The sequence below is a fragment of the Phlebotomus papatasi genome, chromosome 2 (assembly GCF_024763615.1).
Source record: "Phlebotomus papatasi isolate M1 chromosome 2, Ppap_2.1, whole genome shotgun sequence".
Classification (NCBI taxonomy): Eukaryota; Metazoa; Arthropoda; class Insecta; order Diptera; family Psychodidae; genus Phlebotomus; species Phlebotomus papatasi.
Window position 1 is genome coordinate 30,706,757 of NC_077223.1, and position 17,067 is coordinate 30,723,823.

General features: G+C 33.3%; 1 protein-coding gene across 2 annotated transcripts in view; it reads left to right on the forward strand.

Annotated features, from left to right (window-relative positions):
* Positions 1-17,067, forward strand: part of LOC129803439 (uncharacterized) — a 44,922-nt gene that overhangs the window by 19,518 nt on the left and 8,337 nt on the right. Inside the window, exons 1-3 of one of the 2 annotated variants that reach the window (XM_055850012.1) lie at positions 10,358-11,268; positions 16,145-16,389; positions 16,485-16,789. In XM_055850012.1, coding sequence (XP_055705987.1) covers positions 11,034-11,268; positions 16,145-16,389; positions 16,485-16,789 — 785 coding nt within the window. In that variant the 5' untranslated portion in view covers positions 10,358-11,033. Of the gene's footprint in view, positions 1-10,357; positions 11,269-16,144; positions 16,390-16,484; positions 16,790-17,067 lie in introns of those variants that run through there. The other variant, XM_055850013.1, reaches the window with a different exon arrangement.

Consider the following 17,067-nt stretch of genomic DNA (forward strand, 5'->3'; position numbering starts at 1 on the left):
TAATAATAATCTCCAGGTTGACTTATTAGGGGGTCATCTGAAGACTTCAAGTAGATATCTCTAACCATTTAGCGCCTATTTTTCTGATCAAGAAGAAAATGAGAAAAATTGGTTTTATTGCTCTTTTTGTGAAGTTTAGAGCCATAGTTTATGACATAACAAAAAAAACAACTATCAAACTCTTCTTTCATACAATAAAGTTTTAAAATAAATTCTAATGATTCTAATTAATAACGTTAATTTCATCAAAATTTTCAACAATTAAATATCTACCGGAGCTCTTCTAAAAAAAATGTAAAAAAAAAATAAATCTTTAAGACACCATTTCCTTATCTTAACATCGTTGATGGACTTTAATATTATCACATGGATAGTAATTTTCACTTAAGATACCTACTAATAATAAAAACATTCTGTAATCTTCCACTTTTGCCCAAACAAACGACTTTTGGACCAGAGGGTGTAGAAGTTATGGGTTTAGTAAATGAAATATTCTAATATCATGTTAAATTTATAAATTATCCATTACAAACATAAAATAATACCGCTTTATATCAAATTTTCACATTTTAATTGATTTTTTTTTTCGGATTCCGATAGAGTCACCGAATCCAATGGAGTCAACAGGCCTGGAAATAATTAGTTGACTCTATCGAGGTCCCACTGTAATTATTTAGGAATTGAATAAATTGAGAAAAACATCAAATATAGTATGCTTTATTACAGTTTATATTCATTTGACAAAATGGCCATAAACAGAAATATTAAATTACTTTAACTGCCCAGCCGTCCCCTACGGCCAATTGCGCCAAATTATTTTCTTATCATTTTAATTGACATTCTTGTTGAATGATTGTAAAAGTATATCATTCACAAAAGAGCTCTGCAAAATCTGATTTATACTTTCAGGAAATTTAATTGAAAAACCTGACGATAAGATTATTTATCATATGTATAAGTATATTGACAAAATTGTTGTCCAAATATTGACCATTCAGATGGAGGGGCGTTATTTAAAATTTGTTAAAAGAAACACATAAAAACTGTCTTCATAGAAGATATTTTAATTAAAAACAACGCAATAAATCAAATTCGGCAAAGAAAAAGAATAACTCACCTCGAAGTATTAGTTTTAAGCAAAAAGAAGAATCACCTTTCACGGCAAAAAAACAATTTAGTGGGACGTTGAAAGAAAACAATTATCATTTATAGGCGCCTTCTTCCATAAATCACAGACCATTCGCTGAGAACTTATCCAGATTGGTAAGGAAATCCTTGACTAAACCAACAAAGAGGGAATGAGGAGAATATTTTCATTTAGTTAATTATGGCATATTGCTCAGGTATGATAGTGAGTTGTATGGAAGATATGATTTTGCCGAAAAACAATTTCTTATCTCTCAAGTAATTCTTTATCAACATTTTTTTTTTACATTTTTTCGAGGCCCTCAGTCTTTTTTTTATTTTTGGACAAACAATATCACGGTTAATCGCAATTTATTCAAGTGTTTTTCTACCTCCAACTGAGTGAGAAAATAAGACGTTGTGAATGAAAATATCAACGATATTGTAACTTAAAGATAGTCTCTTCGTGCAGATAAGCAACAATTGGATGATTTTTCACATTGATCCCAGCTCATATTTCTCTCTTTATGTGACACGAGAATTAATGTCAATTAATTAAGAGAAATCGTGCGAAAAATCTTCTTGGCGAAACAAATGGCTGAAGCCAAGTAAAAGTGAAAAGTAAAATGGAACTCTCGATAAAGCGAAAGGGTTTCAAAAAATTAAAAAGGGCCAAAAGAATAAGAATTAAAATTCTGCCACTTCAAAGGAGGAGAAAGAAGTCAATTGAAATGTATTTTTAGTTACAATTCACTCAATGATCTTCAATTGCAATTAAGCACTTGATGCTCAATTTGTTTCTCCTCTTAAACCTCTCCCAACGTCTCATTCCTCAAAAAAGAAGATCTCACCAGACCATTTATTTCATCCCAAAGAATGTTTCATCTCCCAAAGAGTTGATTAACAAAAAAAAAAGAACTAGATGCACCGTGTTTCTCTTCGACTTGTCGTCTGACAAGAACAATTCCAATGAAAACATGTGTTTCCATCTGCGGAAATGAACGTGAAAGTCGATGAAAAACATGTCAGAGAAATTTTCTCCATTTACAAAATTACCCAAAAACTTGGCCTTATGGAAAAACAAAGACGAAGAGGAGAATTACTCAATCCTAAGTACCACAATTTCCGCCTCACTTTGTCAAATTGTTACTGATTGATTGGGTATATTTTTTTCAAAGTTCTTTTTTTTTGTTGTGCTGCATAATATTATGTTTTTTTTTTTTACAAAATTGTGTAAAGTAAATTTTTCCCACCCACTTTACCACACATATTGGGAGATACTCCAAAGAAATCTTCGAGACAAACAGAATTAGAATCACACACAAAAATATTCAGAAGATCCATACTGAATAAAATAGGAAAATACAGGAGAAGCTTAGAAGGTTTATAAGATATTGGCTTAAAGAACATATTACATTTGAAATTAAAATCAGAATAAACATAAAGATTTTCTCAATTTTGATCTTCATATTTTATTTAATCTAAAAAAAAGGGTTGGCAAAGCTTCCCAGGCTTTGCGAAGTACTCGAATTCGTGACGCACAGACCTTAACGGCACTTTCACACAATTTACCGGTTCGCAACCGATTTGAACCGATTCATAAATCACTCAAAAGATTGCTCAAAGTACTTTAGCAGTAATATTTTTAAATTTCTGATAAAAATTGGTTATCGGTTATAAACTGGTTCATTACCGGTTCATAACCGATTGGTTCAGGCTTATCAGGGATTTCAAGAACTTTCTAACGAACCCAAACATAATACCACTCGGTTGATAAATGCGCTCTCGGCTACACATGAAAAATAATAATAATGCTGGCACAACATTCCATGAATGAACTAAGCCTTCCCACAAGGGGATGTCTAGACATCCATTATTATTTCTTCTTCTACGGGATGAGGTTGTCAGTCCCATGCCCGTGAAATCAAGTGCAGTGAAACTCACTGGATAAAATCCCAACACCTTTAACGCCAGAAAAATTCCTGGTGACCTAAAGGGGATTCCAACCCGGGACACTTGCATCATAGAGCGAGTGCTCTACCACTTGACCCATTAAGTGACCATGAAAAATATTTCGTAAAATTGTTCGCAAATGTTTGTGAATTCCTATAGGGGACTTACGAAATTATCGTAAATCACATAACTCACAAATAAGTTCGTAAAAGTTTGTACTCTTTTTCGCAAACATTTATTTGTAAAATAATTATTTAACGAGCATTTTTGTACTTTTACAAACATTTGTTCCCAAATGTTCATAAACAAACACACAAATAAATTCGTAAAATTTTGTCACTTGTTCGTAAATTTTTGCCAAACAAACAAAAATCTACAAACAAATGTTTGTAAAAGAATAAAAAAATGCTTGTCAAGTGATCATGTTACGAACAATATTTGTGAAAAAGTACAAACTTTTACGAACTTGTTTGAGGGTTTTCCGATTTACGAACATTTCGTAAATCCTCAGAAGAAAATCACAAACATTTGCGAACAATTTTACAAAATATTTTTTTCAATGTAAAGTCTCTTTAACCTTTGACCTTGAAAAACCGTCATTAGGAGTGCTGAAGCGGTATATTCGTACATATTCGTACATGGTCTAATGTCCCCCGAGATAATCTATAAAACCGGTAGCAGCCAAAATCTCGAAAGCCAAAATCCCGAAAGCCAAAATCCCGAATGTTCAAAATCCTGAAAGGAATGAAATTATATGTAGGAAAATGTTCAGAATAATTTCCTAAGATACAGAAGATTTCCCTTTGACTCCAGCAAGCGCGGGGGAGGAACGGGGGGAAATGGAAGACATGTTAATAGTCTGTGGGTCGACTAATGGGGGGAGTCCTCAAAAGGTCTCAAGTCTCTATCTCTAACCGCTTGAGCTCTAGACGTGGTAACTGGTAACGGTCGAACAAACGGACAGACGGACAAACAACGTGACGACATTTCTCAGAAATCATCTGTGACGCGAAAGTTTGTTAAGAAAAGTTCTCTCCGGGGGTGGAAGGTGAAAATTTTGGTAGGGGATGGGAGGTAAAAATCGAAGGATCATATACTGCATCTCTGTACAGTTCGAGCAGTAAAAACCAGTTATCAGTATTTTTAGAAGATATTTGAAATTTAATACAAAAAATAAATCATAATTTTCTATTCATTCTTATTCACTTTCACTTTCAATTTTCATTTGACAGAAAGAGTATATCTGACACCTGACTTCAATTTGACAAAATAACAGGTAAAATTCCATTCGATAGAATTTCACTCAATTGAAAAAGTGTGCTAGCACCATTGGAAAATAACAAACACATAAAAATGCAAAGAAAAAATTCTTAAATTAATAACGCGTTGTTTGCTCATAATTTCTTGTTGCACATTGCACAATTATGTAAGTATACAAAAATTACACAAAAAAAACCGTTTGTAAAAAGAACATGAAACCATCGTTGTGTAAAATTTGTGTAACTAACATCCAGTTAGATTTTATTCAAATAAATATTTAATATAAATAGGGGAAAGTGCTCATGCTTCGTACAATCACAAGCTTCGTAATGACTAAATTTTCCCTCTGTTTCACAATAAATGAGATTCATCGTATCCATTAAAAACTAGTTAACCAGTTTTTAAAATATATTGCAGTAACATTTATTCAGAAACACAGGATAAGTTCAGTACGAAGCATGGGCACTTTTCCCTACACAGAAAAAAATATTTTGCAAAAATGTTCGTATATGTTTGAGAATTTCTATGGTGGATTTACGAAATGTTCGTAAATCGTATAACCCACAAACAAGTTCGTAAAAGTTTGTATTCTTTTCAAAAACATTGTTCGTAACATGATCATTTGACGAGCATTATTTGTACTTTTACAAACATTTGCTCGTAAATGTTAGTAAACACACAGAAAATGTTCGTAACATTTTCTCACTTGTTCGTAAATATTCGTAAAATGTTCGTCAGACAAACCAAAATTTACGAACAAATGACAAAATTTTACGATTTTACAATAAAATTTAAGTTTCTGTGTATTTACGAACATTTACGAACAAATGTTTGTAAAAGTACAAAAAATGCTCATCAAGTGATCATGTTACGAACAATCTTTGTGAAAAAGTACGAAGTTTCACAAACTTGTTTATGAGTTATGCGATTTACGAGCATTTCGTAGGTCCTCATAGGAATTCACAAACATTAACGAACATTTTTACAAAATATTTTTTTCTGGGTACTTGAACAATTTCACAATCTCTTATTCCTATTATTATTCTTACTCATTTCACAATCTCTTATTGCACATTGAGTGATTGTGTAAGCGCACAAAATTACACAAAAAATTAATTTGAGTAATTCATTACACCCATATTTGTGTAAAATTTGTGTGAAATTCAATAATGTTAATTTTTTTCATATTACTATTATATATTAATAATATAAGGGAAAAGCACCCCGGATCGGAATGTTAAGAGACATGCCCGATATTTAGTTGAAAATATAAGCCTCAAAATACTATTTGGTATTTTTGTGTATGCTAATCGGTTATATTAGTGATCCATTTAACTATATCTGTGCATTTGAATTTTACATTTTTATAATAACTTAATAAAAAATAGGTGTAATTACAACTATGTACCCTGTACCTCGGATCGTCACAAATTTAATCAGGTGTCTTATGGAAAATTGACTTTATAAATTAAGTCTGAGCTAATCCGTTACATTCTTGTGAGAGTTAAATGGTAAAAAGTAGCCAATAATTTCTAAAAATTCATTTGAATTGGTGCAATAATATGGTAATAACCTGACGATCCGAGGAACACTGCCGATCGCTGGTGCTCTTCCCTCACTTGTTATAATTACTTAAAAGTTTTAAAAGTGCAAAAATGATAGTGGTTATCGTTTTATTACTTTTTTCCTTCAAATCATCACACAATATATTTGCAATTCCATGGTGATAACGATAAGGAAAAGGAATAATAAATCAAATCTGATAAAATATCGATTAATATGCATTATTAGATAAAGAATTTATACCTAATTCCGAGTCAGTTGTTTTTCAAAATTTTAAAATTGCTAACGGACAGTACGCCAGCGCCATTTGCGTTCATTCCCACAATCGTCTATGTTCATTAAAGCTGCAAACTTTTGAATAATCTTCTGGGTTGATAAACCCCATGATCATTCAATTTTCACAGCTTATCCAGAATCCATAGAGATTCTGCGCAGCTATACGACAAATCTCAAAGAGTGGCCGCATCTAAATTTACTTCAACACCGCAAAGCAGTGAATTAGAAAGTCAGAAAAGTCACTCAATGGGCTGTCTTATCTGAGAATGATATTCCCCCATGAATAGAATAAACCACAAAATAATTCATGAAGAATTTAACAACATGCATTTGAAAAAATCCAGAAAGAGTTCTCTCCACAGATTAAGGAAAGAATGAATGAAAAACTATTCATTTTGAAATCTCCAGAGATATATTATGTTTTATACAGTGGTTGACTGATGTTAGGATGTGGGCGAAGTTGGATGATGAAGAAAATAAAGGTCGCCTTGGTGCCATAAAACATGAGAAAATTAAACATTTTGCACAAATACATTTCACAATATTTGTGATGCAGCTTCATGGAAAAATCAACATCATCTTGCGCACACTGTTATCGCATTTCACAGCTCAAGATAAACTCATTTACTATTGAAAATGCTACGCCAAGCGTAAAAAGGTGATTTTTCACCTCGCCAAATTGCATTACATGTTAGCTTCTGGGTGATCTCACTGAGAAAGATCAGCACCTTCCCCATTAATTAACTTACTAAGAAGTTTACTGAAAGAATTTCTAATGATCCCTAATTACCAAACGCATGCACCTCAACCTACAGAATTCTCTTTTTTATCTCTTTTTTTATAAATTAATTTCCCTCACCACAATAAACCATTTCCTTGTCAACGAATATGTACAAGAACATGTTAATAGAAATAACCTGAGCATTTTGCATCTATAATTCCCTCTATACCATTTGTCTATGCGCAATTTGCGTAATTTTTCCGTGAATCGAGACATAGTCATTAGAGTTTGTTGTATATAATATGATTATTTCTCGTGCCTGAGTACAAAAGATCCGGAAGGGATTGCACCAAGTGATGAATGAAGATCACCAGAAAGCTGATGATTATTGTTGTTCAACCCATTAAATGAAAAGCCTTCCGAAACATAATTATTCTCAAGTGGATCATTGAAAAATCCCTAGGAATGGTCTCTTGATCCATTAGTCGGATCAACCATTAATTCTTTCCATGACTGCAAGCCGTAATTTTTCTCAGTGTAGCGTGCAACTTGAGTTATAAGATGATGGTTCTCTCTCTTGGCATCCAACTCAAAATAGAGTAAGAGACTTCCTAATGAAATCTTGATAAAAATGGAGAATTTTTTTCATTGCAATCACGTTTGGAGTTTGAAAAAAAGCATTATGTAATAGTTATTTTAGAATATACTTAGATTTAGAATTCAAAAGAACACTAGGGGGCAAAAAGTCACAAATCAAAAAATTGAAAATCCAATATCTTCCAAGGTAAAAAAGATAACGGATCCATTTTTTTTCTATAGATAGCCTCCGTAGACCTTTTTCAATTCAATTTAGAATTCGAACAAGGAATTTAGAAAATAAAAAATATCGAAACTTTTAGTCCTATTTTTGAAATATTTTCCTTGCAGAAAATAACAATTATTACCTATATACCTATTTTCCAAAATTGATGCACTGGTGAATATTTTCTAAATAATTTGGATTTTTTGAATACGAATCCGCTATCTATTTTAGAATTTCACAAAAGTTCTTTTCTCCAGAAATCCTTTTATTAAAAATGGCCACTTGGGGTAAAAAGTAACAAAAGGTATAGAGCAAAAAGTAACAAAAAGCGAAGCAATTGCTGATGTCTCACGGCGAAAAGAAACGCCATTATCATGTCTTGCCGCTTGTTGTTTGCATTGGTCAATCGATTTGCAGTCTTTTGTGTGTGTTTTTTTTTTCTAAAATAGCTTGAAAAGCGCTTTTCTCGTTTACTCACATTTCTCGCAGAGAAAACGGTGTCTGACAAAGGTATAGATGAATAAATTTTCTATGAAAATATGTCCTCTAAGTATTTTTTTTAAAATTTACGGAAGCCCGTAAAGAAACGAATCAAAATATGATAATACCCAATGTCTGGTACTATTTGCCCCAGCATTTTTGAGAATAGTCAAAAAATTACCTTTTAGAAATCGGCTCGATAAACGTAATAATTTACAAAATAGAGGAAAATGACTTTCACAAAGTTGTAGAGCGGTAAATTTCCTATAAAACTGCGCTAATTAGATATTTTTGAAGCGCTCGAGTAGCTTGTAAAAAAATAAAATATCCGTTTTGTGACTTTTTGCCCCAGTCTCCCCTACAATTTGAATTATTTCAACTAGTACTCAAATTTTCCCTTAAATTTTGATTTGAACACGGAATGCATGTGATCCATTCGACAGTTGATAACCTAGTTTACGGTGCATCAATAATAAAATTCGTCAGTCTTACGCGATATTTAGATCTGAGGTTTAGTCAAATGGCTTAACTTCCCTAATTTCTTATCAAGCAAGATTTTGCTAAATATTTTGACATAATATTATTGCTCGAACTTAAAGACAGGGCAGTTATATAATCAACTTTTTTCAATTTGTCAACGTCCTTGAGCTTAAACGGTAAGAGATAACAATTTCCGGTCTTCGGTGATCCCCAATACAAAAACGATGTCTCTACGTCTCTAGACGTTTTTTTCTTTACCCCCCCCCCCCCTCCCACCCTCTCCATCCCCGCCAAAACCATGTTGTTTTGGTTTATTTCGAAAACGGCTCCTACGATTTCTTTTATTTTTGGATATGTTTTAGAAGTGGTCCAGCTGCACATTTCGTCCAAACATACCTATGACCTAAAAAAATCGCCATCTTAAATTTTTGAAAGAAAAATTTTTTTACTACTTTAGAGGGTATATTTTCAACTAATTTGGATAAATTCGGATTTTTTGGAAAGGTTTTGAAATTTCCAACCCAGTTGTATTGATCGCAATCGGTAATGAAAAGGCTAAGTACCCGTAAATGACCAATTAGGGGTAAATAATACACAGATCTCTTCGATATTGAGCTCCCCAATATTCAGATGACAGCTGTAAAATACATGGACAAGTAAAAAAATCACTGAGTAAAATACATGGACAAGTAAAAAAATCACATCTATTAAACTTGGTTTGTAAGCCTAAGAGTATTACAGTAGAACCCCGCTATAGGCCATCACTCTATAGTCCACAATTTATCGACCGTTGATTTCAAAACACTGATTTTAAGTTAGGTTATGTTTTTTAGTACGCGACATGCAATGTTGTCATAATTATTTTAGTATTTTAGGCAAACTTTATTGTGTAGTTGTGATAATTGTGATCCATAATGAAGAGAGCGAGGACAAGTACCACAATCGCAAAGAAAGTGGAAGCCGTCGAGTAATTTCAATACTAAAAGTCGTTGATAATTTTAAAAAATGACATGGACTATAGTGCGACCCAAGTGTCAAATCTGGAACCGAATATGGACTATAGCGAGGCTCTACTGTATATCTTATTGGTTTTCAGCGTTTTCAGTTAGAACATATGAACACTCAAACCTAAGTTCTCACCAAAGACAGGAGGAAATTCCGTCCTCTAGTCCGAATTAAACTGAAGAATCAATGCGAATGTCCTCATAGCTCAGTGACAGAGCAGTCGCCTGAAAAACCAAAAGCCCTCCAGTACTTTACATCATATGATGCAAATAGGTCGTTTGAAGGTCAAACATTAGTCTGCTCTAAAAGTCACATTCCTGAACCAAAAAAAAAGTTTTCTTCATCCACGAGGTATGCAAATCAAGAAATTTGAATATTTTCAAAATTGAGTTTTCTGCAAAAAGCCTATAACCTTCAACCAAATGAGCCTGAGGTTGTTATTCCTCCTGTCTCTATTTTGCCTTTATTTTTTAAATGTTACCACACCAAGAGAGAATGCTGTAAATGTGAATCTCCCGGAAGAGTGAATAATTCTCTCTCTCTTGAATGATGGTATTTTGCAAGAGAAAGATCACACCCAAACTACTCACTTATAAGAAAATTGGATGGAGTGTATGTCTTTTAGGGCAACGCAACGAGAGGCAACTCGCGGAGATTGGGAGTCTAGAGTCGCCACAAGGCTCACTCACAATTCAGTCAAGTCTGGTCTCTGGCAAAGTGCACAACAGTTGAGGACTGTGTGTATAGCCTCAAGATAGATCACGATCATCTTGCATCATTTCATCACCATCTTGCCAATTTCAGCAAATATCGTGCGATTTATTGCACTCTGAAGAGTCATCAAACTTTTTGTACAGTGATCTTTTGAGGTCTATTCGAGTGATTTCTGTGATCGATCGTTTAAGACATCTTTTATTTTTTTTTAATGGTTTTATATTGTATGTTGTGTAGTGTTCTTGCGATCGTGCTTGATCGTCTTTGGTGTTCAAATTGTGCACATTTTCCTTCCACAATTGTACGCGCTTGACCGGTTTTCTTTCGTCAAGACCTCCTCCTCCTCCTCCTCCTCTACCGTCCCCCGCGTACTTTTTCTACCACTCTTTGGCGACTTTTGTTACTTCATCGCCTCTCGGCGGAATGCTAAAAAAGCCAGTGATCTGGAACGTCTAAGACCAGAACACAGGCTCTGCTGTATATGATATTGTGTTGTGCTGAAAGAATTCCATTTGTGAACAATGTTTGGTATTCTGTTGCGACAGTGTGTACAGACAACTCCTTCAAGATTAGCATCTTGAACAGGCAAATAGTGAATATATTCCAATTGTTTGGATATTTTTGAAACCTTAGGAGTTTCAATTGGTGATTAAAATGTGGAATAAATTGTTCAAGAGAAAAAGCAGTAAGGGTCTACTGAAGACCCATCAAAAAGCCGGAATTGATAATGGCAAGTGCAATAGAGATAACGATGAAGATGGTGATACATGGAGTGATTCTGGAAGTCAATCAGTCGACAGTGTCTCTGTCAATGACCCGAAAACTATGGCAATTCATCAATTCCGAAACCACTTCAATTCATCTTCTACTTCATCAGCAGCATCTTCAGGTTCCCCAAAATGCATTTTATTTTTGTCCCAAACAGCACGCGCACAAACATCAAACTCACAAAATGTTAGAAATAAATTCCTCTTCGCATCGTGAATTTCACGCACAACACCCACGAAATCCACCTAAATATATTTAATAAAAATAAAAGTGTGTGATATGTCCAAGAAAAACATCAAGATCACATTTCACAGCAGAATTGTAAGAGAAAATTCCAATTAGATAAATAACTTGCAAATTTCACTTGTATATCTTCCTTATCTCAAGCAAAAGTGGATTTGCAAAATGATTCAAAAAAAATCTCCCACAATTTTCTTCAATTGGACATTTATAAGAGAAGGAGATAACTCCCACGATTTGAACACACAAAACTCTGCAATTAAAATTGTCACGAGTGAATTAAAGTAGATTAATTCACTCCACACTTGTCCAACTTCCATTTCTCAAGATCACCAGATAATAATCGTTTTTAATTTTCCAACGCTTTTTTTTCTCTTCCCCTTTCTTTTTCATCCATTTTTGCAAATTAAAACGTACAACATTATTCTCAAAGAAAACCCCTCTCAGTCAAGCAAAAGACCAACATCTTATACAGTCTCAAATCAAGTCTTGCGAAAGATGCTTTGCAAAATCTAATTATTCATGAAACATCATTCAATTTCCTTTCAATGATCTCATAATTTTGTACAACTTCTCTCTTTCAGCAAGAGGCTTTTTTTCGGCACACCAGAAAACATGAGGAAATGGTTAAAATTCCTTTAATTTTCGAAGATAGAGTAAAATATTTTGGGAAACGTGTACAAGCACTTATATAGCACTGAAAAAATCACCATGAAAGAGACAAAGAAAAAACCATAAAAGACCAAAACAATATTCTTTGAAAAGAACACCAATTCTCGGAAAAGTTTTGTAGGAAACACTTTGGAATTTGTGAAGAATAAACAGCGATAAAATAGGCAAAAAGTCTCAAAGAACAACTAATTATACTATAAGTGATCTTGCTGATCTGAACTTTTGGTAATCTGAGAAATTGTTTTATGGAAATCTTAAATTACCTATAATAATGGATTGATTTCAACTTGTTTCTTTTCTTCTTTTTCAAAGAACTATGTTTTTATAAAAATGCTTTCTATGATAAACAAGTAAATTTTAAAAATATAACCATATAGGAGATAATGGAGGAGTCACACGTAAATATCAAAAGGGAAATTCTGTAACAGTATGACAATGTCATGTGACAAATTTTCGTGGTAAAATTCGGGACCAGGAGGGGAATTCTGTAACGCTCTGGCAATGTCATGACAAATGGGGTTCGAATCTCAGGAGAGCTTTTTCGAAAATGCGATTCTGTAGCTGTGACATTGCCATTTCAGCTCACGTGGCATTGTCAGAAGTCACATATTTGACATTTCTGGCAATTCAAATGACAATGAATTTTGTTAAACAAATCAACCAAGACGTACTGTATTTTCATAAAATCATCAAGTAAAGGGATTTCATTAAAAAATCAATGAATTGCATTTTCGAACTCATATGACTCATATGATTCGAACTCACGCGTGACAAATGCCACGAAAATTACAGAATTCCTCTACAGGATCATTTCAAAGCCAATTGTGCATCAAATGGTCATTGCAAAGACCTCTATAATGCTTTTAGTAACTGATATAAGTCCGAGTTGTCAGTCCTTTGACCCTTTTAATCCTATATACCTAATCTTGCGATACAACTTACTAAATACGATTCCATGACCTTTGATAATATGGCAGAAAACTTTGTAATGACCTTAAGACCGTCTTCAGACTAAAGGTTTAGCCTAGTTTCCAAAGGTCTCAAAATCCTAAATGACAACCAATTTAATTTGTACTTCTGATTCAAATAGGATAATTCCCCTTAATAGTCCATTTCTAAGTCAAGATATTCCAAAAGTTTTCGACTGACAAGAAATTAAAGTAGTTAAGCTTTGTGGCTAAGCCTTAGGTCCGAAGCCCGTATAAGGAAATTCGAATCCAGGACACTTACATCATGTGGCAAATGCTGTCCCAGATTTCATAAAGTAAAAAAATACACTGAACACAGTCTCGACAAGAGTTCATATTTCATTGTTAAAACAAAAATCTTTTTAAAAGATTCTTGGCTTTGTGAACCCCACCTTCCCCTATTTAAATGCAATTTCACTCATCTTGGAACAAAAGGCAGCCCTAAAATCGCAAGGGGAAAGTCCTCTCCCTTCGAATGTTTATCCCTTCGAATAATGAAAATTTTCTTTTATTTTTCCTAAGAGACTTACACATTTCTATTAAATATTAGTTAGCTTTATCATCAATTTATTGATATTTACGTGATAGTTATGTGGAAGTCTCTTAGGAAATGTAAAAGAAATTTACATTATTCGAAGGCATGAACGTTCGAAGGGAGAGTACTTTCGCCTACCCATTATTTACGAAACTAAAATAAATATTAAGTAATTAATCTATAAAAAAACTTATAAAGTTAAGAATCAATTTTCATCGATCTTAAATGATTTTTTTTATCGGAGTAGAGTTCACGGACTCAGGTTATCTTATGATCCTTTATAACTACTCAATTGTAAAGACGTTTTTTCGATAATCTTAAATATAATTTTAGATATAGGCGATGTATTGAAACTAACTGTCTTATTTAGACAGTTAGTTATTCGAATAGTTCAAATTGTATTAGACCTAATCTTAAAAATTCAAAGTATACGGATATGTGACACAATCTTATAATTGACCCTTTGAAAATAATTTTTAATCTCCAATTTTGTCATGACAGGAAACTAAATAATCTAATGAAGTATTTAAGTAAACTATTAAAAGTTAATTTTAATTTAAAAAATAAAGCCTTTTAGTATAATTTTCACTTCCAAACTGAATAATTAAAATAAAATAAATAAAACCTTCAAAAATCTGTCTGAGGTTACGACTTTATGCGTTTCCAAATGCAAGAAGAGACATGTGAAACCTCTTTAAGATTATCCAAATTGTTTCATTTATCTTCAAAATGCAGAAAAATAAAAATTAAAAAAAAAATGCCAAATTTTAAATTTTGAAAAAACGAATTAAGCAAAGGATCTTGTCCCTCTGTTACGAATAAAAGTCGCACATTTTTTCATACAAAATATACTAGCAAAGGTACGATTTTTTTCGTAATGGAGAGAGTATTATTTTAGAACTTCTCTATTCCTTTAAACTTCATAGAGAAGAAGTGTTTGGCTCTTTGAAGTGAATATCACGAAACCCTTTTAAAGGTTTAATCAAATACATTTTTTTCTCCCGATGGATGGCTGTGCCATAACCGATTTAAACCTACTACCTTCACCAAGTGAACTGAGAAGGTGATTGGCAAACTTTACGAGTAAAAACATTAAAGTAAAAATTCTGATGTAGTAGAAGGAAGTGATGTTACACTAAAATAGATTTTTTCTGTTATTTTGTAATGGAACTTTTTTTTTAAATGCCATAATATTATATAATTTATCTCCACAAACCAATAGTGAAGCTTACAGATAAGACTCCAATTGCGTACCTGTCAAAATCCCGAAAACCAAAATCCTGAAAACCAAAATCCTGAGTAGCCAAAATTCCGAATGGATTAAAATCCCAAAAAATGTAAATCTCGAATGGGTCAAAATCTCGAAAAGCCAAAATCCCGAATAATATCTTTATTTTAGTGTTCGGCGGGATTTGGCTTTTACGGTTTTGACTTTCAGGATTTGGACTTTCGTGACTTTGGCGTTTTGGATTTTTCCTATTAGGGATTTTGGCTTTTCGGGACTTCGACCCATTTAGGATTTAGATCCATTTAGGGATGTCGAGTCCTTTAGGATTCTGGTACCGCTCCAGTTACGAAAGTTTCAAAATACAGTTTCAAAATTCAAAAAAAAAGCCCGTTTTCAAATGTGCCCTGATTTAAAGGTACCCATCTTCTCACTTTTTTTAAAAATGCATCCCGCCACAATCATTTAATGTCATTGATATATTTTATTTAATAATATTGATTGACGTATAAAAGTGAATATTTAGAACGTAGAAGACTTTTTTTCTGAAAAATGCTAAGATATAATATTTAGAAAATATTTTTATTTTCAGATGTTCACAATGGGAGGAATAATTTTATTAAAAATGAAAATATCTTTTATTTTGCCGTGTCTAAAAATAAAAAGGAAAAAACAAGGGTGGAATGATAACTTTTCTATACTATCAAATCGACAGTATCGATAAAGCTATATCTGTTAGATTAAGCGAATGACGACTTTTTACGCGAATGTTCAGCCATTCATAGTGACATTTTTAAAAGAATGTGACAGCTAATAAATATCTATATCACTTACAGGAAGTGCAGATATCGCTTAAAGTTTTCAGAATCGACAGTCGATGCTATCGAAAATAAGTTATCATGTCACCCCAGTTTTTCATATTATGCCAAAGTAGTATCTTGGATATTAGTTATATAAATTAGACTTGCTTTTATGACCAAAATTTAATTTTTTTACTGGCCAAATTGTCTTTTAAACATTGTATATATTCTTGATAAACGCCATAGATCTGAATACTTTCATAATTAATTAATTTAGAGTTAGTAACCCAGAGTTTGATCACGAAATTTTATTAATAAAAGGAAAAGGGTTTTATTAATGAAGATCAATCTTTCGCTAAATTTTCAATTTTGAAAGTCTAAAACGGAAGTTAATATCACGATCGTCTCTTTATCACTTCAATCGAATATTTTCTCACAAGAAAACACCTAAACCTAATATCGAAGCCCCAAAACTGATCACCTTCTGAACATATGCAACCAAAAAAATGCTATTAGATATCAACTTGACGATCAATACTTTCTCTCTCTTTTCGCAGTATACGACAGTATGTTTGAGAAGGCGACTGAAATGGAACTGGAACCTTGCCCATTCTGTGGTCGTACCTTTGTTCCATCCACCCTCGAGAAGCACGTGACAATTTGTGAGAAAACAGCCACGAAGAAACGCAAGCAATTCGATTCATCGAGACAGAGATTGGAGGGTACCGAGCTGGCTACATATCTGCCAAAAAGCTATGGTTTGACCAACGGAAGAGATTCACGAGTTTCACCACCAAAAACGGTAGCTTGATCAACCAAATTTGTCCCGTGCAAAAATTGCACAATCAGCTGACTTTCCCCTCAATTGCATTGATCTTTTTCTCTGATCTTGCACAGAATACACTCAGACGAGGATCACATATGCGATCACCGTCCATCGAGAGGCGATCTTCAACACAATCACTGAATTCCGTGGGGAAAGAATCGAACATTGGAACATCAGGAAGAAAACGTGCAATTGCACCTCCCCAGGCAGAAAAATGTCCCCACTGCGAAAGGACATTTGGGATGAGGGCCTACGATCGTCATGTGGAATGGTGCGGAGAAAAGGCCAAACTACTCGACAAGAGCACCTCACCAACTGTAAGTGCGGCAAAAGAGCGTCTCAATGCAAGAATCAACTACAAAGCACCGTCCCTCAAGTAAGAAAGACCACTATTCAAAAGAAGAGTCATTTTGAAGATCACTCATTTGATCATCAAGAGTGATCTTCACATGATCAATGATCCTCACAAACATTGTGAAATTTCAACGGGATTTTTTTTCTCTAATTTCAAATTAATTTTATCATCCTATATTTTAATTTTATGCTCAATAAACCACAACAAAAAAAAATCCGCCAAAATACAAATGTCGGTAATCATTAAAAGCACCAAATCTGATTAAAATTCATCGGTAGATTGGATTTCAAATGAAGATT